The following is a 27,928-nucleotide window of genomic DNA, read 5'->3' as shown; positions in this document are numbered from 1 at the left end:
AATCAGGTCAGGGTGACGTTATTGCACTGGTTCAGGCAGGAACAGCGCCCCTCGAGCAATCCCCACAGGCGCCTTGGGGTGCTCCTTCACCCCTTTACCCCCTTCACTCCTCCTCCATCTTATGTGCAAAGCATTTCCTTACCACCTTTGTTCAAATGAGGAGGGAGCTGATCTGGGAGAGGTGAAGTGGCTTATTCAAGGGCACTCCCTCCCCTCAAAGCCCTGGCTTTCTCTTGTGCAGAATGGGTGGAGGTGAAGACTCTAATAAGGTATGTGGTGCCTCCAACACCAGTGCTTGGCACAAACAGTGTTGTAAACACCCATCGTGTCTTCACTGTGCTCTCCTATTTCCCCACATGGAGGTGAGTTTTTCTGGAAGTTTCTATGGAGCACTTATCCCCAGCCGTGCTGGAGACATGATCGTTTCCTGATGTACTCATACATTTTGAGCCTCTACTTCCTGTCAGGTACTGTTGTAGGAATAGAGCCAGGGGATACGCTGGGTGTCCACAGACAGACAGAAGTCTCTGTGATCCGGGAGCTGAGAGATTTGTTGGTTGCGACAAGGTGAATGTGTAAAATACATGGGAGTCAGTGGGGACTGAAGAGTAACGTGGTGAGGGAGAACAGAAAGTTCTGGGGTACGCTTTTTTTAAAAATTTTTTTAAAGATTTTACTTATTTATTTGACAGAGAGAGATCACAAATAGGCAGAGAGACAGGCAGAGAGAGAGGGAGGAGGAAGCAGGCTCCCTGCCAAGCAGAGAGCCGGATGTGGGACTCGATCCGAGGACCCTGAGATCATGACCTGAGCCGAAGGCAGAGGCTTAACCCACTGAGCCACCCAAGTGCCCTGGGATGCACTTTTAAATGGGGTGACCAGGCAGGCTCACCAAGGAGGGTAACTTTGGGACACAGATTTGAAGGAAGTAAAGGGTAAGCCATGTGGCTATCTGGAGGAGAAAATATTCCAGGGAGAACAGCCAATGCAAAGGCCCTGAGGTATATCAGACCCAGACCTATGGGGGAGCCCCCAGTCTGATGGAGGAAGCTGTGGTTTCCGAGAAAGAGCGGGCAACCTTTAAGATACAGTGGTGCGAGGGGGTGGGGCAGGAGTTTAGAATCAAATGAAAATGTAGAGGGTACTGGGCTGCAACTGTGGCCAGTTGAAGACGTGACTTGACAGAGGTCCCCCTACCCAACCCCGCCCCTGGAGACAATCTCCTCCTCACGCTCCAGGCCCCTGAGGGGCAGGCATGGCTCCCAGAACAATAGCAGAGCACGGGCCAGCCCAGAGAAGCCAAGACAAACACAGTAAGGCTCTGTGGACTTCCTTGAGCTCCATGGCCGGCCTGCCTGCCCGCCTGCCGCCCGCTGCCAGCCATGGCTTTCAGCCCTGGCCGCAGACCAGGTTCACGGCCGCCGTGGGGGCTGGGTCCACGGGGCAGCAGGACAGACCTCATCCTGGCCCTGGCCCTGGCCCCGCTTCAGTGGCTGATGCTGGTCCAGCGGGGGGTGAATGGAGGAAGAGTCTGGACAGCTCAGGACCCAAGTTCAAGTCACTTGGCCTTTCTGAGCCTCGGTTCCCTTTTTTTGTAATTGTTATCATTCCAAGGGTCTGAATATGCCAGGGCTTCATTCATTCAACAAAGAGCGAGAATGGCGGCAAAGGCTATGTTGCGCATGCGCGCCATGCCCCGTTCTTGGGGCTGTCGATCACCGCTGGTTCCATCAGCCTCACATCCAGAGGTGTCCGTGGCCAGGCTGGGATTTGAACCCAGGCAGACCCAACTCCCCACCTGGGTGTCCTGCATCCTGCATTCTTTCCCCTCCTAATCATCCCTTGCTGCCTGCCCTCTCCCTCATCTAGCCAGACGGTAGGGCATGAAGCCAGGATGGTGCCAAGTCCAGACCATCACATGGGAAGTTAAGTGCTGGGGACCCAAAGGGGAGTACCCTCGCTGATGTGACCACAGACGTGCCCTGAGGCTGCGCCCCCAACTCTTCTGCCCCATATGTGAAAACAAACCCGGGGTAGGGGTGGCCAGTCAGAGTCGGACCTGGTTTGGGATCTCAGTTTTGCTCCCACCAGCTGCATGAGTTTAGGAATGTACCCTTCCTTCTCTAAGCTTTGGTTTCCCCTTATGTGAAAGGAGTTGGTGATTCCCCCTCTGACACACACAGGGCAGCCATGAAGACCCTTGGGCCCTGCCTAGATGCTGGGCACAGATACGTGGCCCCACCTCTAGGAGCCTCCATCTCTGGGATAAGTGACCCCTACTGCCCAGGCCTTTATCCCCAAAAGGAAGTTCAGGGCAGCGGGAGACTAACTCGTCTCCCTCCTGCCTTCTGGGCCATCCTGAGGGGAACGAGGAAGAATTGTCCTTGCAAGTTTCCAGGGAAGTTGGGCCACAGGGCTTTTGGGTCATGGGCTCAGAGGAACCACAGAGGCTTGCCAGTAAGAATGGAAAAATACCACGTCCCGTGGCAAGGCCTGCTGGGCCACCACCAGAGGCCCACTGGCGGCGGCTGGCACCAGCCTCTCCCAGGAGGATCCCGGGGGAGTCACGGAAAAGTTGAGAATGGCTCTCAGGGGCTTGTCCTCAGAGCAGCAGAGTTTGAAAAACAAGGGTGTCTTTCCAAAGAGGCGGATGAGGTGGTGTGACTAGGCAAGGCTATGTGAGCAGGAGGGGCTGTCCTGTCCTGGATCAGGGGATGGACTGCGGTAACACACACACACACACCAAAGACACAGGACTCCGAAGCCAGCTGGCCGAAGACATATCCCACCTCGACCACCTATTCGCTCTGTGACCCCAGGGCCCCTGATGTCACCTCTGGGGGCCTGTTTTCTCCATGGAAAATGCAGTTAAATGAGTTACTACACCTAAAGCTCATAGCCTATACCTGGCACACAGCAAGTGCTCCTTAAGTGCTTGTTAAACAGATTTGATACATGAAAACAAGGAAAGCCACCCCCATCCCGGGTGGTTTCCTGTGTCCCTGACACAAAGCCCTCTGGCCAGAGCCCTGTTGCCCAGCCCAGTGGGGCCTGGCTGGCTTTGAAGTGGCCGCCCTCTGGGGACAGCCTGCTGTCAGCAGTTAATTGTTTGTGGGCCTCTGGGTGTGGTTTGCAGCAAGGCCCAGAGGTGGGAACCGGTGGGGGGCCTGTCTGCAGGAAGGGAGGAGCAGCTTGTGGGGGGGCATGCTGATTTTTCTTTCTTTCACCCTTTCTGTGGCTTCCTGACCTGTTCCCACCCTCCACGCCTGCCACCTTGCCCTTGGGAAGTTGGGAGGGTTCTCTGCCTCAGGAGAAGATTGGGGGGCTGGGGAAACTGAGGCCCAGATGGAGAAAAGTCGTCAGGGATGGGGGAGGAGCAGCAGAGGTAGACGTAGGGCCCGCCCTTTAGCCTAATGGGAGCGGCAGGAGAAGAATCCTCCCTGCGAAGGTGTCTTGAGGCTGGCAGGTGAAGGTAGCACCTTTATTTTCCTCCTCAGACAGATGGGAGCTGAAGCCAAACCGCCAGCTGGGAGGTGGCAGAGGTGGGATCCAAACCCCAGCCTGGGGCACCCCTAGCGGGTCTTCCCTGACACTCTCTCTCCCCCTGGAGTGGCAGAGCTGGATGGAACGTCAGACCTCATCTGGTCTGAGCCTCCTACTTCACAGGGGGGGAAATGAGGCCCAGAGAGACAGTAGCTTGCTCAAGGTCTCACAGCAAGCCAGTCACAGAGCTTGAATTCCAACCTGTGCCCTTGGGGAGTCCAGGCTTCCTCTGGTCATTGGGAAGGTTGAGTGGAATAAAGCACCAGACATGAAAGGGGTTTTCCTGCTCTGCCACAGTTGTCTGCGGGCAGCAGGCTCTGGGGCACTTTAGTGCTGTGTGACCTGAGGGCAAGCAGTGGACACTCGGGGCTTTGGTGTCCTCACCTTCAAGATGAGGTTCTTAATGAAACTTGCCTCAAAGGGTTAGGATGGGACCAACTAAGTACAACAAAGTAACTACTACACCTAGAATAGTGCCAGGCATACAGTAAGCACTCGGTAAATGCTGCTTGGTGGTGGCTGGCCAAGGGCAGCTGAGCCAGGCAGGCCATGAGAGCTTTCCTCCTGCCCTCTTCCAAAGGCCCTTTGTGGTTGTTTCTACTCACAGGGATGTCGGCTGTCCCAAGAATTGTGCTCCATCAAGGATTCCTGTGCCAGATAGGTGGGGTTCAAGGCTCGGTCACCCTCCATAGGTGTCTGGTACTTATGTGGGCCCCAGAAGTGCCCTGCAGTAACCCAGCTCCGCCCCCAGCTCCCCACACCATTGACATGTTCACCCGCTCTCTGGGTGTCAGTTTCCTCACCTACAAAATGGGTACACTTGCTGTGTAGTCATCCCTTTCTAGTCCCCTGGTCCCCTAAGACCCTGAGGGAGTCAGGGTCTCTGCGACCCAGTCTTAGCATTTCAGTTGGTCAACAGGAACTTACTGTATGTGCTGCATCGGTGAAGTCAAATGCCTCATGCCTTTGCTCAGAGTGAGGTGGTCCACCTCCACGGGCTCTGGCTGCGGCTCCTGTGCTCTGGGCATGACCCAGGCGAGTCTTCAAGCCCTGCTGAGCTCCCCGTCCCTCCTCTGTCAACACAGTGGCTGGCACGCCAGTTTGTGGGGCAGGGCGGAGCGAGCATCAAGGGTCCTTGTGCCCGGGGAGCCCTTGCTCTGCTGGCACCCTGCTGGAAACACCAGGATCTCACCGTCAGTTCAGAGCCACGCATCTTTGAGTCCCTCCCAAGCGTGAACCCTGCCTGGAAACGCCTCCGTTGAAGGAACAAATAGGGAAGGATCCATCCAAGAGAACTGAGGGCATAGGGTGTTTGGAGACCAGGTGGAGGAGAGGAAGTAGGGTGGTACCTTGGCCATGGAACAGTCCAGGCATCTCTGGTGTCCATCTCCAGTTGACCTTGGTGTCCATCTCTGGTGTCCATCTCCAGTTGACCTTGGGCAGCCTGGGATGTGCTGTGTTATCTGGGGAAGGCTGTGGGGCCTCTTGCGGCTCCAAAGAAGTCGGGGGGCCTTCCAGGTTTCCTGGCCAACGGGCATTAGAGCTTCATTTCCTCCCAGAAGTTCCCTGTGCTGCTTGCAAAGTCACTGTCGACAATAAGCCCCATTTCTTGAGCATCTACATGCCAGGTGGTGGTACAGACAGCTCCCTGAACCCTTGCCTCACCTCTGGATGGAGGTCTTCTATTACTGTAGTCTCCATTTACACATAAGGGAACTGGCCCAGAGAGGTGAAGCATCATGCCCAAGGTCACACAGCAAGCAAGGGGACAGAACTGGGGTTTGAACCCTCCCCTAACTGGTTCTTCACTCAAAGAGTCCTACTGACAGTTCTAATGTTAGCTGATACATCCTGGCACAGGCTGACCACTGGGCTAAGCCTTTTACATAGAGTAGACAGTTTTATTTTGCATTTTTTTCTTTTTTTAAGATTTTATTTATTTGTCAGAGAGAGAGGAGCGAGAGCAAGCACAGACAGACAGAGTGGCAGGCAGAGGGAGAAGCAGGCTCCCTGCCAAGCAAGGAGCCCGATGTGGGACTTGATCCCAGGATGCTGGGATCAGGTCATGCCTGAGCTGAAAGCAGCTGTTTAACCAACTGAGCCACCCAGGCGACCCTGCATTTTTTTTCTTAATTTGCATTAAGAAAATTCTTTCTTCATGTCTATTGCATGAGGGCAGAGAGTCTGTTTTGGCCACCACTCATACTTCCAAGGCTTAGCTACTCAGTATTGTTTTCACTGATTCTCAGTACATCTATGAGGTAGGTGACTGGTATTATACACAAGTTCCAGGGGAGGCAGCTGAGGCCCAGAGAGGCTAAGCAGCACACACAGGATCAAACAGCAAGCTTCGGTTCCAGACCCCTGGCCTCGGAGAGGATGCTTGAATTCGACAGCAGTGGTTGATGCCACGGGCACACCTGAATTACTCTCTCCCGCCCACCCCCACAGGTTGTCTACTTCACAGCCACTTTCCCGTTCGCTATGCTCCTGGTGCTGCTGGTCCGTGGACTGACGCTCCCCGGTGCAGGCGCAGGCATCAAGTTCTATCTGTACCCTGACATCAGCCGTCTCGAGGACCCACAGGTACCGCAGGGCAGCCTGTCCTCCCACCCAGGGCCGGGCAGGGTGTGGGAAAGCTAAGCTGACGCGCAGTTTCTTCCAGTCTTGGGGGCGCAGTTCGAGTTGGGCCATCAGCCCCCAGTACTTTTCCGGCTGTGCTGTGGCATGTTGTCCACCATGCTCGCAGGCCTTTCCAGCTGTGTGTGTATCTTTTCATGTGGAGAACTGCTGAGGCCGGCCAAGTATGGTCTCCTTCCAGCCCTGTGCCAGGGAAAGGGGCAGGGTTGGGGAGGGTCTTTTGATGAGCTCGTCTCTTCCTTGGCCCTGGCCTCTGCCCTCAGTGGCCTAGAGGGCGGCATTGTGGGGAGAGTTGGCCCACGAGCGCTGCTGGCTTCCTTGGCTGAGGTTGGAATTCAGAGTTGGTGCTGAGCTCAGGGTCTAGGGGCAGATACTGAGTGTCCACCTCTTGGCGCTCAGCTGCGTGACCACAGGGGGTTGGAGAAAGCCCTGGGATGTCTGATTGGCCCATTTGAGGGCCTTTTGCCACCAGGATCCTCAGCCTTCAGGTGGCCTTTGAGGTCCTGTGCTGCTTTGGCTCACTTCCCACTGCCCTCTTGCCCTGGGCAGAATAGGGGCGGGCAGGGGATGGGTTGGCCAACATCAGAGGACAGTTGGGAAGGCAGCTTTGTGGCCATCAAGAGCTGCTGGATGAAGGTTCTGGAGAGCGGCTTCGCCTGCATAATCCATTAAGGAGTTCCTCCCCGCTCCAACTTGTGGGTTCCCAGACGATAGGAATTACAGTAATAATAGCAGCCTTGACTTAACAGTCTTAGCATGTATTTGCACTGGGCTTAATCTTTATTCTTAGAACCTGTGTAGTAGTGCAGCAGAGCCCATTTTATGGATGTGAAAACTGAGGCTCCAGGCGGGAGCCCTCTTGCTTGCATTCATTTCATAGTTGGAATTCCTGTCCATCTGCTCCAAAAGCCCTTCCTCGTAGTCCTGATGCTGAGTGACTGGGTTTTTCTTCGACTTCTGGGCTTCCTTGCAGCTCAATATTGCCTTGAAAGACACCTTACATTCTAGCATAAATGCTTTGACTGCAGTCAAGAATCTGCACATTTTGAGGTGCAGTCCTTCAGGTGGCCGGGAACCTGTACCGTCTCCTCCAGGAAGCTGGCTCTAACAGCCCCTTCTCTCTCTTCTTGGCCACCCCCACCCAAACCCTCACAGGTATGGATTGATGCTGGGACCCAAATATTCTTCTCCTATGCCATCTGCCTGGGAGCCATGACCTCTCTGGGGAGCTACAACAAGTACAAGTACAACTCGTACAGGCAAGTGTCACGCCAGCGGGCCTGGTGGACCTTAGAAATAATGATGTTTAAAGAAAAAAAGAGAAGAAGTAGGGAGCGTGGCTTCCTTGTGTTGTGAATTAACTTGCTCCCTGACATATGTGTAACTTAGGGACTGTATGCTGCTGGGATGCCTGAACAGTGGTACCAGTTTTGTGTCTGGCTTCGCAATTTTTTCCATCCTGGGCTTCATGGCACAAGAGCAAGGGGTGGACATTGCTGATGTGGCTGAGTCAGGTATGGTGGTATTGGTGGCAGTGGTGGTGGGCACTGCCACCTAGTGTGTAAGCCGAGTACTGCAGGCATGAAGCCAGACCCCAGGGGGCTTGGGGGGGGGACGAGCCTGGTTTCCGAAACGGACCCCCCCCACCAAGATGTCCCCCAAGTATCAAAGAGTTATTTTAAGCTAAATTTTAAGCACTTGCGTTGCAATTCGGCTCAAGGGTTAGCAGAAACGAGGGGGTTGGGTAAGTTGGGGAATATTTAGCTACTTTTGTGTGGTCTTCCCTCCCTCTCCTTCCCCAGCAAACTCCTGGTTTCCGCAGCAGAAACCACTTTCCTAACTCAGGCCCAAGCCAGCCACCAGCCGGCATTCCATCACCACCTTCTCAGCTTTGGTTTCTGTATTTTGCACTTTGCTCCCAGCACACTCCCTCTAGCAAACCCGTTCATTCATTCCACGATGTTACTGGCAGAGTCTGCCCTGTGTCAGGCACCACCGTAGGCAGCGGGAGAGGGAGAGACAGTGGGCCTGCTGGCCACCCTCTGGGACGGTGACAGATCCAAGTTGGGCGTAGGTTGGGGGGACAGTGTCACCCCCTCAGGGTGTGGGATCTGTTGGTGGGGTGCTCCTTCCGGAAGTAGAGGAAAGAATCTTAGAATTATGGACTCTGCCGAGCCTGGGATCCTAGGCTGGGATCCTGGAGCTCCAACAGGGTGGGTCTGGAACCTGAAAATGGTGAGGTCTTCAGTTGCTAGAATCCTAGAGCCTCAGTACCACAGTATTCTAGGACTTGCCCCTGGATATTCTAAGTCCTAGAATCGCAGCTATAAAGTGCAGTGGTTTGGATATGGGATTAAGAACCATAGGCTCCCAGGATCCCCACAGTCTACCCTTGCCCCTTTTCCACCTCACTCCTATCCTGCCCATTCATTTGGCGCGTGATCATCAGCTGCCTGGAAGGTTTTGGTTATTTTGTACACGCTCTGTGCTGCACCTGACCTTCCGATTTCTCAGGACCTCTCTGGGACTACACGGAAGCAAGTGAGGGTCTGGGGTAGAGGCTTCTCTCAGGCCCAGAGAAGAGACTAATGTCCTAACTCCAGGGACCAGTGTGGACCAGAGTCAGGCACAGCTGGAGCCCTTGCCTTGGCATTGCCCTTACCCTCATGGGAAACTGGGCGGTGTCCTTCTCCTTCAGCCATAGAACCCTAGCACTGGGGCTCAGGGATACCTCAGCCTTGTGCATTTAGACATCTACACGCTGTGCAGTTGAGGAGACCCATGGCTTGAGCTTGAGAGCAGGAGGCTTGCTTGGGCTGGTGAGGATCAGGCCTCTGTGCCTTGAGGACTGCCCCCACCTCCTGCCTCCCCACCAACCCTGGATGCCCATGACAGCTCTGGTCTTCACCTATGTGAGAAAGCATCTGAGCTCCTCTGACCTTCTCTGCCATCCTTACACGTACCCCAGAGTTGCAGGACAAGGGGGGCAAGTCCCCAGCTCAGCCCCACACATCTCTCCGTTGCCCCCAGTCCCAGACAGCAGCTTTCCAACCCCAGGAGCCCCCAAGAAGCAGGCCGGAGACTGAGGACACAAGAGTAATTCTAGAAAGATCCACACCTACTTGGGAGTGTGGCCGTTCCAGTGATGAGGGGGAGACAATTTGCAGCTCCTTTGCATGGCTTTTTCCAGTCGAGGGCCGACCAACCAGTTGCAATTGCCAGGAGCATGGAGTGAATCTGGTGGTGGGATATTTATATCTCTCTCTCGATATATAAAATAGATCTTTTTCTGTGGACAACTAGGTATTTTTGTATATGTCTACATCATCGCCCTAAGTGGTTTGCTTCCTCCTGTCCACTTCAAAGACCTTGTCGTTTATTCCCCACGGTGATGTCTGAGCAGCTGACACATCAAGGGTGATTATTTTCTCTAATAAGCTTTTTAACGAGCACCATATTGAGCGAAGTGCATTTGAACCAGATCCTTATTTAGCCGAACAAAGTGCACGCGGCGCGGGCAGGGGCGCGTTCTCTGCTCGCCGAGAGGCATGCGTTGGTGCTCGGAGCGGCTGCGTTCCTTCAATGGACTTCTCTCTCTATAGTTCACCGTGCGCTTTTAGAGAAAGATGCTCAGACCCTCTCCCAGAGGCTGGCTTGACAAAGGCAAAACTGAAATACAGAAACGAGCGCGTTGAGAAAACCTCCACCAGGCCCAGGCGGGCAGCAAGGGGGTGGGTGGGGGGGCCCCATTTTACATCTGTCTCGCAGTCGGCTGGACAAGAATCCCCACACACTGAAGCCTGCTGGTGGGCCAGAGCTGCCCTGTAGGGGCCCCCGAGGTACCCATGCGGCTCCTGCCAACTGGGGCTTTGGGGTTGGTACTGGCGCCCCTTCCCTCACTTCTCACGGGATTTTCTACGGCCGCAGCCTGCGGACACCAGGTCATGGTCGGGTTTTCCGGAGTCGGCTAGACTCTGGCCGGTAGGGAGGGCTAGCCCCTGCTGCCACAGTTGTGGTTGACGCCCGACGGTGTGGTCTCTGGGTCCAGTTTATTTTCAAGTTTTTGTTTTTGTTTTTGTTGTTTCCATTCTTAAACCAGTCCTTGGGTTTCTGATGTCTGCTCTAAATATCCCGCCCTCCAGGCCTTTTTTGTCTTCACGTTTCTTGACTTCTTAAAATTATTATTGCTTTTATTTATTTATTTATTTTTTTTTTAAAGTTGTGGATTTTACTTTATTTTTTCAGCCCAGGCCCTTTTAGGCCTCCTTTCTTTTGCTGCTTCCTACTGTCTTTTGCGCCTGCAGGCCTCAGTTGTGGTCCCTCCCCTTGGCTTCTCCCCTCAGGCCCACTGGAGACAGGAGGAGACCTTTCCCTATGACTCTGGAATGTTTCCAGTCAGAAAGGTGCCCCCTGAGCTGCCGGGGCTCCTGTCTCCCACACCCTGCCTTCAGATCTGCCAGAGGCCCCTCTTTAGAAACCAGAAGCCCTTTCCTAGGGTAGTGGTCTTAGCATCTGAGAATCTGAGCACAAGAAGGCACCTTGGGGAGGCATTTCTGGGGTCCTGTCCCTCACTTCCCAGGTGGGTAAACTGAGGGCCCTGCAGGGGCACGTGGTGATGTAAAGAGGAGGTGGCGGAGGGTCTCCTGAGCCCGGGGCCTGGCCCCAAGCACACCTCCCTTCAGTTTTGGGCCTTGGCTCTGCTCAGGTGGGGTGCTCACATGCACCCCTGAGGAGATTTTGGCTCTTCTACAGTGTTTTATCCATTAACTCAGAAGTCGAAACCGTCTCTTTACAAACGGGGGCTTCAGTAGTTCAGATAACCAGGTCTTTCCCCCTTGGCTTCCTTCTAGCAAATGTTGGTGTGGTTGCTCTGGTGGGGTGGGGGATGGCGGGGCTCCTTTTTCAAGCCAGTAGACTGAGTTCCAGGCTCAGTCCCGTTTCTCGCCTGCAAATGACCAGTGTCTGCCAGATTCTTTGAAGCCATTGGTGCTGCTGCCTAGGAGACAGATGATAAAACGGGGCCCCACCTGAGCCCCAGTGCACCCCATCTGAAAGAGAGGCAGGCCTGGGCTCTTCCCCTCCCAGGCAGAATTCAGACCCGGCTCCTCCCTGCATTTGGGGTTTGGGACATCGCCTCAATCCCGAGTGTCTTTGTGTGAGCTCTGGCACCAGGGTGGCCCGGTCACTGATGTTCCTCCCCCTCTGCCCCTCCCATTTTCTCTTCCCTCTAGGTCCTGGCCTGGCCTTCATTGCATACCCCAAAGCTGTGACCATGATGCCGCTGCCCACGTTTTGGTCCATTCTCTTTTTTATTATGCTTCTCTTGCTTGGACTGGATAGCCAGGTGGGTACGGGTCGAGGGGACGCCCTGTGGAGGGCTGGCCCATGGGGACCGGTGTTCTGGGAAAGCCCCTTCCCCTTCCAGCCCTCACATCAGACTTAAACCAGCTGAAGCCCACAAGGCTTCCTCTAGGACCACGGTTGCGGGGGCTGGAGGGGCTGCCGGGGAAGAGCTTCAGGGCAGCAGGAGGAGGACCTCTGGCCTAGAGCTCGAGTGTCTGACCCCAGCCAGGAGGAAACGGACACTTGAAGGGTGTGGTTAAAATGAAGCCCTGGATGGGAAGGAGAAGGACAAGACCGCATGGTGATAATGTGTTCCCACGGAGGGTCCCACGGGGGGCCGTGAGTGACGCTGCAGACAGGCAGTCCGGGGCAGGGACAATAGTTAGGGCCCAGGCCATCCCTGGTTCTCCCAGTGCAGCCAGAGCACCTACTGTTCGGTGAGGCCTGGAGCCCACGAGTTGTTCCCCACGTGGGGAAACCGTGATCCTCCAGGGCTTAGTGAACAACTAAATACTGGGGAGCCTCGCTCAGACCCACACTCTCCTCTGGCCACCCAGCTTCTACCCTCCCACGGGAGGAATCCATCTATACCAACTACCCCACATGTGTCTGTTCCCTGCATGTCTTATCTCCTCCATTCCATCCGTCTGGGGCTCAGGCCTCGGGGGAATGTGAGGGAGAGCCAGCGAGAGGCCAAGTCTGGCTTTGGAGTCACAGTCATAAACCTCCATGCTGCTGTGTGGCATTGGGCACCTTTCCTCCCCTCTCTGAGACTTGGTTTCTCATCTGGTAAATAGACGTGATTGTATCTCCACTGCCTTGTATGAAGTGTGAGGCACAGACAGTGAACTCCTGGATACCTTCCTGTGGAGATACGTGTGTTCTCCTTGGGGTTGTCTCAAGAGGACAGTTCAGAGCACAGGCATGGCTCCAGGACGGGGGAGTTAGGATGTGCAGGGCAGGCCGGTAGTATGCCCAGACCGGAACCCTGCAAGCGGTGGGCCAGCATCTGAAAAGCAGGCCTTTTTTAGTCTCCTGGGTGGTCTGGGTCTCTGGCCACTGCCTGGGAAATCACTGGTTAGCTGGGACCACGTGAGAGGTGAGGCCCGCTGCCAGTTCAGGAGAGGGCGTGACTGCCCACCCCTGGGCAGCAGCCTCTGCACCAGGGCCCAGGGATGGGTCCCTGTGGACTCAGAACCAGGTAGGAGGACCATCTTAGAAGGTCAGACTGAGGAGAGGAGGCAGTCTGCCAGCAAGGTCAAGAACAGAGTGAAGGATTTGGCAGGAAGGGGACTCAGGATTAGCAGAGAGAACAGAGTGGAAACATTCGGGAGCCTGAAAACAAAATACTTGTGCAGCTGGTGGTAGGCCTGAGCTGTATGAACAGCGGGAGGACTCCATTAATCATCGCTCGTTAATGAGTTTGGCCTTCAGAGGCCCCAAGCAAATGGCTTTTGTAACTTCTTCCAAAGCTCTTAGCGAGAAAACAAAAAGCAAAAACAGAGGTTAATAAGTGACAAAGCATGACATCTCCATGGGCCCCCAGTGGGCCTCTTGGTCTGTGGGAGCTGCTTCCTGAGTGTGAGAGGCAGTTTATTCATTAGGTTTTCTCCTTGGGAAGCAGGGGGAGCCTGGCTGGGGATCTGCACCTCTCAGTTAGGCCTCATGGTGGCCAGCAAGCTCGGGGCATCGAGGCCAGCTCTCAAAGCCAGCCACGGTGGGGGGTGGCTGGGACGTTTTCCACTCAGAACGCCTTCCCGAGCCAAAGCTCTGTCCTGTCGCTGGACACAGCTGTTGCCCTGTTGAGCCCAGAAAACCAAGTCTGAGGAAAGAAGAGTTTGGTCAAAGCCACACAGAGCTGGTTTAAGGAATGGGCTTGCCCATTGGGCTTCCCTGGTCTCATTCACTCCCGTGCCACCGGCCTTCCTTGGAGATCCCCCAGAATAGCTTCCTCCATGGAAGTGCAGAGATCCCCAGGCGCCCTCAGGTAGGGGCCTCTTGCTGATGGAGTGGGACCCTTGCACGTGAAGGAAACACCCTCCCAGATGCCTAGCATCTTGGGGGAGCCCTCTTGGGCTTAGCATCCACCGTGCATTGTGTTCTTTGTGCGTTGTGTTCTTTCTCCGTGAGATGGAGGAGGGTTGTTGTGAGCCTGGAGGCAGACGTTTGCACAAGAGAGCAACCAGCACAGCGGGGGAGGAGAAAGCTGGTCCATCTTCCCCGGAGCTCACTCAGCCTCTGACTTGGGTTCACAGCAATCATGCAATTGGCAGTTTTTCCTCTCGTGATTTCAGATCTTTCTCAACATCCCTGCTGAGTAGGCAAGATTCCCCCGATTATACAGGGGAGACGACTGATGCTTGGAGAAATCGGGGTCCCATGACTGTTAAGTGAGGGAGGTCTGAAGAAACCGGCGGAGCAGGGCTGAGGGTTGGGCACAGCCTTCTCCAGAAAGGCAGGGAACTTGGAAATGAGGGGCTTCTGCTGGTCTTGACCCTGACTCACAGTTGACACTGCACCTTCCGGTCTTTAATTTCCCCAACTCAAAAAGGAAGGAACCTTTGTTTCGAGACTCCTTTTGAAGATGGATCTTGGTGCTGGCTCGCTGTAATTTGGTGGCAATATAGAGTCAAAACCCCGTTGGCTGACACATCAATCACAGAGGTCAAACCATCAGCCACTTCTCTTTGGGCCCCTTTCAAGAGCCTCTTGCTCATCTTTTCCCTGAATTCCTGGCAACAAAGAATCCTTTTTCCAGACCCTTTCTTTCAGCCATGAAAGGGATTTGCTCCCTGTTTGTAGTCCTTGATCCTCCTGTGATACATCCCAGAGGAGTTAAGTGGTTGGATTTTTCTTGTAGGAATGCTGGGGAAACATCCTTCCTTCCCAGATGCCTCGCGCAGATGAAAGAACAGAAGGGTCAAGGTTTTAGCTTGCAGCTTTTAAAGAAATCCAAGGGACAGGCCTGGGAGGGTATGTTGGTTGGCAGGGAGTTTCGGTTCTAGTCACCAAAACGTAAAGTGTTTCTGTGCACCCTTCAGCCCTGAAGCTTCCCCAAAGATAGAGGGAAAGGAAGAGTACTTGCCCAGGTCAGCAGCCGTAGAAGCCCGGAACCCATCCACCAGGCATCGGTCAGACCCATGGCGATAAGGGACTGCAGGACCATTTCATGTTGCTGTTTAAAACAGACAGCTTTCCGTGTAATGGTACAGATCAGTCTCCAGGTTACAGTTTTAGTCGCAAAGATGGAAAGATCTAGAGAGATTCAGAACATCCTAGCACATACCCAAGGAAAGTCCCCTTAAAATGGGCTGCTTCCCCTTTGGGAACGCAGGGTTGGGTTCCTGGCGGGGGGCACAGTGAGCACTTGGCTCGCACAGGTGGGCACTGGGATTCTTCAATGGACCGTAGTCCCCGTGGAGCTAAAACCACTGTGTGAATGTTGGGGAAGGTGGGACCAGCAGGCGGGACTCCCCAGGCAGAGCCCACCAGATCAGGTTACTACGTTTGGACTTGACCCCCCAACCTCCAGGCTACTCTGTGTGTGCTGGGGACTCTGCTGAGCACAGGAAAGGTGCTGGGCACCCGGGGCTCAACCACTGTCTTCTCTTCTGCAGTTTGTTGAAGTCGAAGGACAGGTCACGTCCTTGGTCGATCTTTACCCATCCTTCCTAAGGAAGGGTTTCCGTCGGGAAATCTTCATCGCTTTCGTGTGCAGCATCAGCTACTTGCTGGGGCTGGCGATGGTGACGGAGGTAGGTGGCTTTCTCACTGGCACAGGGGACCTCCTCATTGTGGGGCTCTTGGCGACCTACATGCACTTCAAAGACCAGGTCAGGGCTGGGCTGAAGCCTGTCAGTAGAGGCAGTGGCTGGGTATGAGCCCCAGGGGCAGAGGATCTCCTGGCCCCACCCTGCTCAGGGATCCCACTCTGCTGGCAGGAGCGGGGTTGGGGGGGTGTACCTTGGCCTACTTTGTGGGCAGCAGGAGGCAGCTCAGGATCTAGCAATTGACCCAAACTCCCTAGCTCTTTCTCTTGTTTCCATGGCAACACCATGCCCACGCCCTGCCCTCTGTCCCTCCCTCCCACCCAGGAGGCCTGGGGGAGGGATACTTGAGCTGAAATCTATTTTAATAGCAGCTTTTTTCATCCATGACCGTGCAGTGGCCCTTCTCAGGCCTGGAGGGAGGTGGAGACATTAGGGGAGGTAAATGCAGACCTGGTAAAAAACTTCGGGCAGTGCCCCGGCCTATCTGGGTGACTGGGAGGGTGCTCTGTGCAGAGGGTGGGCCCGGGCCACGAGGAGGATCCATCCAAATGGGAAAAAAGAAGCTGCATGAAAGGAGGCAGGGAGTGTCCAAGGCAATAGTGGATCCCCTAAGAAGAGGCAGGCCAGAAAGATTCTTGTGCTGAATAACAGAAGCATGAAGGCCTGGCCTAGCCGGCTGGCCCATACACCCTTCCCTACCAATCTCCCCCCAGTCTCCAGCAAATCACTGCATTTGCACCATAACTCAATTTGGGTTTCACATCACCACTTTTTCCTACCTGAAATACAAATATTTTTTTTTTCTGAAAGTGCCTTTAAGTGTGTGTGTGTGTGTGTTTAAATAAATAATTTTCTTTTCTTTTCTTTTTTTTTTTTTTTAAGATTTTATTTATTTATTTGGCACAGAGAGAGATCTCAGGTAGGCAGAGAGGCAGGCAGAGGGAGAAGCAGGCTCCCTGCTGAGCAGAGAGCCTGATGTGGGGCCCTGAGATCATGACCTTAGCTGAAGGCAGAGGCTTAACCCACTGAGTCAGCCGGGCACCCCTGAGTATGTGTTTTTAATTAAACTTGTCAAACATGAAGTTGAGCATCTTCGTACATATGTATCTGGTCATTGTGGTCTGTGCTCATTTTTCTCTTGGGTTTTTTATTTCTTAATGATATGCCAAAGCTCTCTATATATTAAGAGAGTTGGATACCAAGTAGCAAAACAACGTTCTCTGGTTGTTTTCTTCCAGGGTGGCATGTATGTGTTTCAACTCTTTGACTACTATGCAGCTAGCGGTGTATGCCTTCTGTGGGTTGCATTCTTTGAATGTTTTGTTATTGCCTGGATATATGGTGAGTACAGATTGCTGTGTATCCTTTCTCAAGTCTCTGCTTTGGGTCTCTGTATTTAGAAGCTGCCAAAACAGAGACTTCTCAGGGGAATTCATTTGGAGTTGAACAGGAAGGCCCTGTCTGGACCTTTCCCCCTCCAGGCTGCCCCTTTCCTGCAGAAATAAAACCATTGTAGCCTCATATGTATTCTCCCCATGCCGGAGATGCAGGCTGTGACTGTATGTTTTGACAAGCACAGAATTTGGCTTAGCAAGGGTCTCCCTATGATTTACTGCTCTGGGATCCAGGCGTGGTCCACTTCAACCCTCTTGAGACCTTGAATTGGCCACACCAGGATTTGGGGTTTGTCTAGGTTTGCCAGAAAAATAGAGGATGCCTGGTTACATTTGAATTTCAGATAATTTTAGATAAACGTCTGTCTGCCACTCTTGGGTCTTCATGGCATCGAGTAGCAGGGACCTAGAGCAGACCCCAGGGACACCCCCCCTCCCCTCAATGGCCCTTGAGCCCTTGCTGTGCAATTCAGATGCTAGTATTGGACTTGGTGTCATCATTTGTCTACCTCTGTCTCTCCTAGGCAGCGATAACCTTTATGACGGTATTGAGGATATGATTGGCTATCGGCCTGGTCCCTGGATGAAGTACAGCTGGGCCGTGGTCACTCCAGTTCTCTGTGTTGTGAGTTCTGCCCTGCCCGGCTGTGGGTGCTAGCCTTTTCTCCTTGGGGCTTGCTGTTCTCACCTGCTAACCCATCTCAGCACCTGCTAAGTGCTGGCCTAGAACAAGCCCAGCGATGCCTCTGCCTGGGAGAGGTGGGGCCGCAGGCTGTTCCCAAAAGCTACGCTGAGATGAGTTTTGAAGGATAAGTAAGACTTGGTGAGGAAGAGAAGAAAGGAAGGGCATTCCTGGCAGAGGAACCAGCACATGCAAAGGCGAGGCATTCTGAAGGAGGAAGGTGTATGGGCTCGTGTTGAGAAATTCAGGGGGTCCACAAGAGAGCACATAACCTTTGCCCAAGCCCTTCTAGAACTCCGTGAGCGCAGTTTGGGTCACTGATTAAGTCGAGGGGCCTTTGGGGGTATCAAATGGGGACAGGTCATAGATGTTGAAAATGGGGTATTTCCACAGTGGGGTGGGGGTCAGAGGAAGTTCCATCCGAGAGATGCTGTGGACTCTCCCAAGAACAAGGAAGCTTCGTACTGGCCCCGGGCCCAAAGGCAGTGATATGCCGTGTTCCTCTTCCCACCAGGGTTCTGTTGCCCGCCGTCTTGGAATGTAGCTTAGAGCTTATGCAGGCACCCCGCTTCAAACTCCCACTCAGGCTCTGGCCAAAGAGAAGCCCTCTACTTCCCAGTCATTATTTGAAACTAGTCATGAGCTTTGGAGCAAACCTCAGGGGAAGACATCTCCCATGCCATTCTTGGCTCATACCGTGGGGAGTGCAAATGGCAGAAATGGTCCTTGCATTTAGGAACTAGGTGCTGAGAGGTGAATGGATCCTCCTCTCAGTGACCCCACTCCCAGGCCAGAATAAATCCACACTGCCCTTAACTCACCGTGTGGACCTTAAGCAAGTCCCTTACTTCTCAGGGCCCCGGTTTACCATGTCATAAAGCAAGGACTCTGCAGTGGGAGGTGAGTGGCTGCTGTGGTCTTCTTATCCGAGGTGTGTATCTTCCCCACGAAATTCAGGAAACCATAGCAGCCAGGAACCACAATGGGCGAGTTACTGATATAGATGAGTTGAGTTCAAAGCCTGTGTTCTTCTTTTTTTTTTTTTTAAGATTTTATTTATTCATTTGATAGATAGCAATCACAAGTAGGCAGAGAGGCAGACAGAGAGAGAGGAGGAAGCAGGTTCCTGGCCAAGCAGAGAGCCAGACGTGGGGCTCGATCCCAGGTCCCTGGGATCATGACCTGGGCCGAAGGCAAAGGCTTTAACCCACTGAGCCACCCAGGCGCCCCCAAAGCCCGTGTTCTTATCCTCACTTGACACTGATTTGTGAGAAACTCCTCTCAACCACTCTGACCATCAGTTTCTTCTCTTTTCCTCCCCAAGGAGTTGGATAGATCAGAGGTAGCCTGCATTCCCAGGTGGTAGGATAAGGTCACCCTTGTGGAAAGAGGAATATGAATGGGCAGGCACCAAGCTTCCTGGTGCTGGGAGAGCCTAGAGCAGGCTTTTCTGACCCTGTTCCTTGTCTAACCTACACCTTACCCTTAGGGACAGGAACAACAGGGCCAGGCATACAGTAGAGGCCTAGTGGAAGACATCTGCAGTCTAATGCTCTCCCTTCCCGCCTCGCTAATTCTGATTTCTCTAGATTGTTTTCCCGATAACCCATAGATAATAGATACTAGTATCTAACCCATAGATAATAGATACTAGTAAAGATTCAAGTCGTGTTTACACTGTGGATAACTCTAAGACAACCCTGGGTTATGCACGGAGATGCTGGAATTCTGACTAGAAGCAGAAGTCCTGGGCCTTCCCAGCCAGCCTTATGTGCTCTTGTCAGGGAAATGTGCATTTGGCTTTTGGGCTCAGAGCTCACTCTACCCCACCATTCATGGATGCTGAGAGCCATCGGCCTTTGGCATGGGCTTGGGGCTCGACACCCAACTAGGCAAGGCCCAGATCCCCACCTGGTCCTAGGAGGCTAGGTCTGGAGGTCAGGGATGGACATGGGTGGGTGGTGGGTGGTGGCAGGGGAGGGAAGGAAAGACTCAGAGCCATGCAGCTAGCATTTATTGAGCGCCTAGAGCTGCCCCAGGTGTAAGAGAAGACGACTGACTCAGTTGGGTGGGGGAGTGTGTGCTGAAGAGGTAATAACCACATCCTTCCTGGGAAGGGAGAGAGTGGGCACCTGACTACTTCTGGGCAGGGCCTTGGCAAGTAAGGCAGGACCACGAGAGCTAAATTAGGAATTGAGGGGGACGGGTGAAGGGATCTAGTCCGAGAACAGCCTGTTCTAAGGCCCTGGCTTAAGGAGCTGGAAGGATTTCAGGGCAGTTGGAGTATGGATACGGGAGGAAGGGGCAGTGGGTAGGTAAGGGGTGAAGGGACACGGCTCTTGGCTGATGTTGCTGGTCAGGCTGAGGAGTTTGGACAGCATCCTGAAGGCACTGGGAAGTCCCAGAAGGGTCCTGAGCAGGGAAGCAACTCGATCAGATTTGCCCTGGGTGGGGGTGGGGGGAGGGTCCTCAGCAGAGTAGAGAAGGGTGTGAGGACCCTCTGGTGGAGCCTGCCCTGGTTCCCGACGCTCCCTGCCCCCGGATCCCTCCTGACTGTGCTCTCTCTCCACAGGGATGTTTCATCTTCTCCCTCGTCAAGTACATCCCCCTGACCTACAACAAAGTCTATGTGTACCCCACCTGGGCCATCGGGCTAGGCTGGAGTCTGGCTCTGTCCTCCATGATGTGTGTCCCCTTGGTCATGGTCATCCGCCTCTGCCAGACGGAAGGGCCATTTCTTGTGGTGAGCCCCAAGGGCCGAGGCCGGATGTGGGAGGTGTGGGAGGGCAGGGCGGTTGGGAGGGTGAAAGCCAGCTAATGGCTGTTGGCTGTCGGTTTGCTGTGTGACCTTGGGCACATTGCTGCCCTCTCTGGGTCCTGCACCCCTTGCCTGCCCCACGGAGCGATTGCGATTGGTGGGACGGGCCAAAGAGCAGTTCACATCTGCAGTTCACATCTGCAGTGATGTTCAGAGCAGGGCTGTGGGCAGGAGGAGGAATTTGCCAGGCAGAGAATGAGATGTGGAAGGCCGCGATGCCACGTAACAGCCTTGGGCCGCAGTGACGTGTTCTGGGGGTGGGGGTGGGCGATGGCGCTGGACAGGTGACCATGGGTTTGCGTGCCAGGCTTGGAGCTCAGGCTTCATCCTAGGGCCATGTCACTAAAGCCATGGTAGGAGACAAGGAGCCAGGAAGGAACCTCCACCCAGAGGCCTTCTCTTACCCTGAAGCCAACTCATGCTGGTGTCCCCTTCCCTCCATCTGTGGCCCTGTCTGCTGCCAGAGATGGAGCCTCAGGCCCCCAGGTCCCTGTGCCTGCCAATCTCCCACCCCAAGTTCCCCTCGTTACCACCAACCCCTCAGAAGTGTCTCCCAACAATACTGCAGATTCCAGCCTATGGCAAAAGCTGGGGCTCTTTCCAAGAAATCCTTTTCTTAGAATCTCCCTTAACCTTTGGGTTTGGGCCAGCTCCAGGACTACACTGTTTTGCTCTGGGCTGTTTTTATTGTTATTCTCTTAAAAATCTGGAGCCAGGATGTCCTGGGGCCCTGGCTCCCCTTGGGCTGGGCCAGTTTCCTTGTGGGCAGGGGAATGGCCTGGAGGTGGTGGTGGTGGGGGGAGAGGGGTGGCCCGGGCAGACTGCGAGCTGCTGGCCCTAGACAGAGGAAGTAGGCGGGGGTGTGCCTGGGAGGAAAACAGGCCATGAAGCTGGGATCTGTCTGAGCCAGGATAGCTCTGGGGCCCTTGGGGGGTTCCTGCAGCATCCACCCGTTGTAATTTCTCAGAGGACACAGGAAAGGACCACAGTGTTCAGCCAGAATACTGGTAGGCCCTGTGATTTGTTAAAATCCTGAACTACTGGGTCTGGGGGATGGCCCTGAGCCCTCCACTCGGTGGGAATTTCCAGAATGTCCCTACTACCCAGAAACTAAAGAGGTGATGGGGCACAGCAGAGGGTCTTGGATGTCTGTTCTGATTGATCAGTGCCCACAGCAGTCGCATTATTTCAACCGTGGGGTGATGAGGGGGGACGCCTGACGCTTACTTGTGTCCCTTCAAAGCCTAGTTTTAAAATAGTGTCCCATCCCAAGTTTAGAGGTTTGATGAGAGTGGGGTTTGTGCAGGGGAAGGAGGAGGGTGAGGGTGAGGCCGCCACCCAAACTTGCACCTACAAACCAGGTGGACAACCCTAGCCCCCTGCCCTAAAGGCATAGGAGCCACCGTCAATCTGTTTGCGATGGGCCACTCGACCTGTCTCCCATCTGTGCTTCCCGCCATGAGCGTCTCTCTGGGCTGGGGGTGCAAACCCAGAGCTCTGTCCTGGGATGACTCCAGGTCCATCTGCTTCTTGTCCCGTCTTCTGGGCATGCACCTGTGCAGAGAGGCGGTGTGATGGAAGGAAGCCGAACCGGCTCTCTGGCTGCCCTTTCCACCCTTTGCCCTTTTTCTGGGCGACCTCCAGGCCAGTTCCCCGACTTCCAGTCAGGGAACCCAGGCGAGGGAAGCCCTCAGGCAGGGCTGGGAGGGACCTGGAGAAGGTGATTCCAGAGCTGCGGCAGACAGCCAGGCCTCCACTGTGGCCTGTTGTTAGGAAGAGGGAATATGTGACCCTGGGCTTTCCAGATCTTCCAAGTTTTTAAGAGCAGATGGCAATCTGGATTTTCCAAGTAGATAACAGTAGCTTTTAATAAGCAGCTTAAAAAATGGTAATATACTTAAATGGAATGTAAATGCCTAGTAGGAAGTAAGGCGGCTCCTTCTTCACAACTGCTTCCAGCTGAAAGTCTCTGAATGGACACTTGCCAGGAGAGGAGCTGGGAGTCAGGAGTTCTGAGTTCCAGTCCCGATTCCACTGTTGGCTTCCTGAGTATCCTGGGAAGGTCTTGGCCTCCCTGAGTCCATGATCAGGCAATGAGCCGAGGAGGACAAAACTCACCATGCCCAGAAATGATGGGATGATTGTCACACAGTCTGATCTCTGGCTCCTGCGTCTTTGTCAGAAGATGCAGCTCTGACATGGGCAGTGGTCTCCCAGCTCCCAGTAGGGAGAACCGGGTACCCACGGGGGTGGCAGCGGGGGGAACCCGAGTGAAAGAAGGCCGGAAATGCAGTTGGCAGGTGGCCAAGGAGTTTAGAGTTTCTCCTTGGGGAAGGTGGGAGCCATATGAGGCTCAAAACAGCTATCCAGCCTCTGGCCTACGAATGGCAAAAACTCGGGCTGCCTTGCAAGTCAGAGAAGTCGGGGGATGGGAATTACAAGGAGGCATATTTCAACTTCATGGGAGAAAGAAGTCAGAGCTGGGAGGTGTGAGGTCCCTGTCCCTGAGGTGTGCAAGCAGGGGGTTGGCCAAGGAAACTGCTGACAGGATTCTGCCCTGATTCAAGGCCCGGAGGGACCTTAGAAGCACCTTAGCTCAACCCCTTCATTTGCCGGTGGATGTTGTGGGGGGTCCAGAGAGGGTTTGTCTACTAGTTTGTCCAAGGCCAAACAACCCACAGGTGGGACTCCGAGGTGGGAGGGGGCAGAGAGGGGAAGCTGGCTGCCTGACTTTCCTCTCTGCTTCTGTCTCCTTCCTTCTCCAGAGACTCAAGTACCTGCTGACCCCAAGGGAACCCAACCGCTGGGCCGTGGAGCGCGAGGGGGCTACGCCCTACAGCTCCCGCCTGGCCGTGAATGGCGCTCTCATGAAGCCCACCCACATCATAGTAGAGACCATGATGTGAGCTATTGGGCGGCCGGGCTGCTTCCCTGCTGTTTACTAACATTAGATTCTCATAGGACCAGGTTTACAGAGCTTTCTATTTGCACTAGGATTGTTTTTTTTAATTGTCACAGAAAATGTTACTCTGTGTGTGTGTATGTGTGCGCGCGCGTGTGTGCATATGGGTGTGGGTGTGGGTGTGGGTGTGGTATTGTGCGTGTGCGTATTTTTGTTTTGATTTGGAGATATTTTGTACAAAAAGAAAACCCACCGGCAGATGTCCGGGGCGAGGCAGAGCTTTCATACTGAATTAGATGTATTTTATGGGAACTTGGTAAATTTTTCTTTGTATTTTTTTTTAACATATAATTATATATACATTTAGAGATTGTCACACTCTTTTACCACTTGAATTGATCTTCTTGCCAGCAATAGATCTCGTTTTCAAAAGCAATTCTTCGGTGCTTGCGTAGCTGGCAGAAAGTTCTGCCCCCAGAAACACAGGGTGGAATTTTCCTGGACAGTAGCCCCATTTTTAAAGGTGTAGTAACTTCCTGAGCTGGTTCAAATAGAAGCATACAGCTGGGGAGGGGGAGGCCCCTTGAGCTGGCCAGACCCAGAGGGGCTAGAGGAAGAAGGGCCACAAGAAGATGCTTCATTACGTTTGTCTTAGCGAAGAAGAGAGATGCTAAAATAATGAATCAACCCCTCAGATGAGGGAACTGACTTAAAGCAGACAGATGGGGCCATACAGAGAGTCAGATTCTCTAGAAACTGCTGCACCAGGAGCAAAATCCCACCTAATACTTTGAGATCGAGAGTGGATACTCAGAAGGACTGTCAGAGGGAGTGTCAGGACCATTTGTCCAATGGGGAGCGGCCAGAGCCCCCAAGAGGGCTGGTGAGGCTGACACCCGGACATTCAGGAGCCTTCAGGAGGCTGACCGCTCGGCTGCTGCCCAGAGCATCCTGGTAGAGGTCTAAGACCAGCCCAGCGGGAGCCAGCGGTCTCGGGGCTCCAGACCTCACACTGATGGGTCTGTTGCATTTTAATGGGGTTCTTTCAGGTTCTGGCCGTTCCCCAGCTGACACCTTTCGCAGCTGCGTGTAGGAGAGAAGCATGATGTATTCGGTGAGGGACGAGGGGTGAGCCAGTGGACCAAAGGGTGTGGACCCAGGCATTCAGAGAGGCCTGGTGTCAGGGAGGGCTGCTTTTCTTTCCTCATCTCTCCCCCCTCAGCTCTGTCCTCATCTCCCAGAGGCTGGGAGACTCCTGACAAGCAGCCCGCCCAGGGCTGCCCCATCTCCTAGCTGGGAGTGCCAAGAGTGCTTTTGGAGACTCCCTGAATCTTGGATCCGGGCAAAGTGCTCCCAAACCCTCCTCCGCATTCAGGCACAAGAGCGGCCCTTGGTGTTGACTTGGGAGATGGCACAGCTCTTCACATCATGACTCCTGCAGTAGCCCGTGTTAGAAGCGCACTCTGGGGGCAGCGAGGAGAGGAGGTGAGGGAGCATTTTCTAGAAAGACGGGATTGTTCGGGGGGCCGGCACCCCAGATCTGGTTTGACCAAGAGCCCTATTGAGAGTGGCATCCCTCTCTGAACCAGGAGAGGAGGTACTGCACCTTTAAAATGCTGAGACGGACACGTCTCCCCTGAAGCCCCCATTTGGACCTAAACTGTGCCATTTGAACTGTCACTTTCAAGTTCAGAGTCTAAACTTAAACCGAAACATTGTCACGCACAAACTACGGTGACTGCCTCGTGGAGTGTGGGGAGTGAAGTCCAGCTCAGGTTTGGGTTCTCTGACTCCTGGAACCCTCTCCCCAGATTCGGGAGGGGAGGAGCCTCCAGTGTCCCCCGTCCCAAGGGGCAGAGGAAGTCCTGAACCTTTTCTCTTTGGCAAGCATTCACATTTCACTGTTTCCAAAGCATATACTCTGCCAAACAACACCCAGTTCTATTCCAAACTGTTAACAATTCTGTGTTCCTGTTTTTCTATGTATTTATGGTTGCCGCTGTGTCTGATTTGATTTTTGTTGTTGTTTCCTAATTTTACTGAGTAGCAATGTGACCTTTTTTCCTTTGTCTCATGGAACTTAGTAAACTAACCACTGTCGACGATTGGGGACAGGTGATGTGTGGGGATCTGGGGGGCTTGGCAAGCTCTGGCTGCCCAGGCATTTGTGGTCATTTCAGGCTACAACATCTCTCCTCCGGTGAAAAGCTCCAGTATTTTGGGTTGGTAGGCAAATTGCAACATTCTGGAAATGGCCTGAGAAAGGCCTCTTCCAAGATTCGAAGACCAAATTCTAGACCAAAGATACATACAGACCAAGTCCCCAGGCCCCGCCTGGAAGGAAGGTCAGCCACTTTCCCCAAGCCCGTTCCTTGACAATCTCCCAGTGCTCCTGTCTCCAATTGGCCCCTCTTGTCTACTCCCCTAGCCCTTGTGTATCTGCAGAACTTGGCTCTGTGAGTACAAGGTGTAATGATGTGTGACTTTTATATGTCTCCACATAAAGGAAACTTGTCATTGGAGCTCATGACTCTGGTCCTCCTGTCTCTGGAGAACAGGTGTTCCGCCCACTCTCTGCCTTGGGATGGGTCAGAAATCCCGGTGCCCCCATGTAGCGCAGTCTTGGCCTGCTCTGAGAAGGCGATGCAAGGGAGATGGTTAAAGGCCTTTTTGAGGATGCAGGAATGGGGAAGGGGCTCTGGATAAATCTCACCCAGGGAGGTGGTTCATTGAGCCTGGCAGGGGCCGTGTCGGTCCCTCCAGTGGACCGCCCTGCGTGAGCAGTGTCACCCCAGTTGGCACCCTTGTAAAATGGGGGAAATGAGGCCCAGAGTGAGCAAGAGACAAGGCACAGTGAGTAGGGACTAGAACCAGACTGTCTGCAGTCAGTTCCAGTGGCAGGTTCTCCAAGGAGGGGGAGGTGTGGCGAGTGGTGAGTGCAGCTCCCCAGTGTTCTCCCTGAAGACCAAAGACGAGCCTTTATGAAAAAGGAAAGAGCTCTGTCCCCCAGCATTCAGGGACGAGGAGAGCAGCACCCCCCACCCTCTCACCATCCTCGGGCCACCCAGACCTCCCACTGTGGCTCTGTGGGAGAGGTGGCCGCCCACCATCCAGCAGGAGAGGCAGCACCCTTTCACCCTGGCTCTGCACCCAACAGCCCTTGAAGCTAGGAATTGAGATCCCGATTGCATGTGAGGAAACGGAGACCCAGTGAAGCCACCCAGTGGGTGTACAGGAGGCAGAATCCCTTAGGCAAGATTGAGCCTGAGGCCATGCATGACATTCCCAGGCAGCAAGAAGTGGTCCTGGAGGATTTCTGGGCGATACACAGTCCCCTCTGGACCTCTGTGCCCTCATTCTCACTCCAGATGCCCAGTGCACCCCCCTCAGAGAAGGTGCTGAAGCACGAGGGGAGTTAGCCAACCTCAGCCTAGCACGGGGTGATCTGTGTTTCCCAGCTGCCACCACACAGAGGTCCAGAGCCCAACCAGCATCTCCCCAACACTGCTCTTCTGAATGGGGCAATGCTCTGGGCAGCCAGTGCTTAAGGCAGAGGTGCCTCCCTTCCCCCAAGCCTCAGACACAGGCCAGGAAGGATCCGAGAGAACCACCGAGGTCCCATGAGGTTGCATCTGCCCCTGAGACCCAGTGTCAGGCAGCCCCAGGCTGGGCTGTCCATGTGGATCCTGTAAATAGCACTGTGCACAAATTCAACAAGCATGAACCAAACCACATCCCAAATACCAAACTCAGAGAGGGGCGGGAACACCCTGGAAGCCAGAGAACCACATTTCCCTCACCCCCAGTACCCTGTTAATGCCTGGCCCTCAGAATGCTCTTGTTTTAATAGGAAGCTGTGCTTCATTGTTCTTCTGTGGGTGTCACTACAGACATGTTCTGACAGTTCCCCGAGGGATGGAGCATCTTATTATATATCCGGCTTCAAACTGAGATGTTGGCTCCATTTCTTTCTTTCTCCTCCTCCCCACCCCCAATTAATTTTCGAATCCCTAGCAACTGTGACTCTGTATTTAGCACAAGAGAAAGCTGAGAACGTGGGTCTTGCCTCCTTCCAGAAATACGTCTGGCTCATCAGGACTTTTTTTTAAAACTTCAAAATATTTTTAAGATATTTTAAACTTTTGTAAAAAAAAATAAAAAAAAAACAACCAACGAGACTCTTCTGAGGAGGAACATTTGTATCTGAATAAGATCCTTGATGTGTAATTCAGTCTTGCAGTATACAAGCTTTTGTGTATAAATGTTTTATGATATGAATCCCTGTATTTTGCAGGGCTTTCCTTTTTCCTCTTTTGCTTTTTAGATAAATATGTATATCGATATTTTAAATTCATCTTTGCTTTTTTTTAGAGGAGTTTGTAATCACCTTATAACATGAAAATAAACATTTCCTTTTTAAAATCCAACACGTGTGCATTCCTTTTGATGAGGCTGTCAGGAGGGAGGACACTCAGGACCCCAGAAAATAAGTGGTTGGCTCAGATGTCCTCTGCTTTGGGAATCATGTACCCAGCCCATTGTTACAGACTAGGGCTCAGCCTCAGGGGGGTCAGAGGGCAGGTGATTTTACTGATGAGTGTGGGCACCTTCAGGGAAGCCTGCTGGGTCCTTTCCCCAACTTCGTGAATGACCAAAAAAAAGATCTCCCAGTAACTCATTATTTATAGATGGTGTTAGAATAATATACCCCTCCCCCAGCTCTTTTGCTGGCTGTTGGCCTTTCTGATGGACTCTGTCCACCTTCCTCCTCCTGATGTGCCTTGGCCTTAAAAATTTTGTCAAACTGTAGCTCCATCCTTGACTCCCTGTGACTCA

At 53.5% G+C, this 27,928-nt stretch overlaps 1 protein-coding gene across 5 annotated transcripts in view; it reads left to right on the top strand.

Moving 5' to 3' along the window:
• SLC6A6 (solute carrier family 6 member 6) overlaps positions 1 to 27,519 on the top strand; it is an 82,708-nt gene extending 55,189 nt beyond the window's left edge. For all 5 annotated transcript variants that reach the window (XM_013054910.2, XM_004738596.3, XM_045063361.1 and 2 more), the window contains 9 exons: positions 5,995 to 6,129; positions 7,339 to 7,442; positions 7,573 to 7,697; positions 11,415 to 11,527; positions 15,144 to 15,281; positions 16,535 to 16,637; positions 17,215 to 17,315; positions 19,945 to 20,115; positions 22,956 to 27,519. In XM_013054910.2, the coding sequence (XP_012910364.1) occupies positions 5,995 to 6,129; positions 7,339 to 7,442; positions 7,573 to 7,697; positions 11,415 to 11,527; positions 15,144 to 15,281; positions 16,535 to 16,637; positions 17,215 to 17,315; positions 19,945 to 20,115; positions 22,956 to 23,096 (1,131 nt within the window). In that variant the 3' untranslated portion in view covers positions 23,097 to 27,519. The remainder of the gene's footprint in view (positions 1 to 5,994; positions 6,130 to 7,338; positions 7,443 to 7,572; positions 7,698 to 11,414; positions 11,528 to 15,143; positions 15,282 to 16,534; positions 16,638 to 17,214; positions 17,316 to 19,944; positions 20,116 to 22,955) is intronic.
• The last annotated feature ends 409 nt before the right edge of the window (positions 27,520 to 27,928 follow it).

This window comes from Mustela putorius, unplaced genomic scaffold, assembly GCF_011764305.1.
Source record: "Mustela putorius furo isolate JIRA1106 unplaced genomic scaffold, ASM1176430v1.1 tig00003850_pilon_pilon_pilon, whole genome shotgun sequence".
Taxonomy (NCBI): Eukaryota; Metazoa; Chordata; class Mammalia; order Carnivora; family Mustelidae; genus Mustela; species Mustela putorius.
The sequence above is the reverse complement of the archived record's forward strand: the minus strand, read 5'-3'. Positions and strand labels throughout refer to the sequence as shown.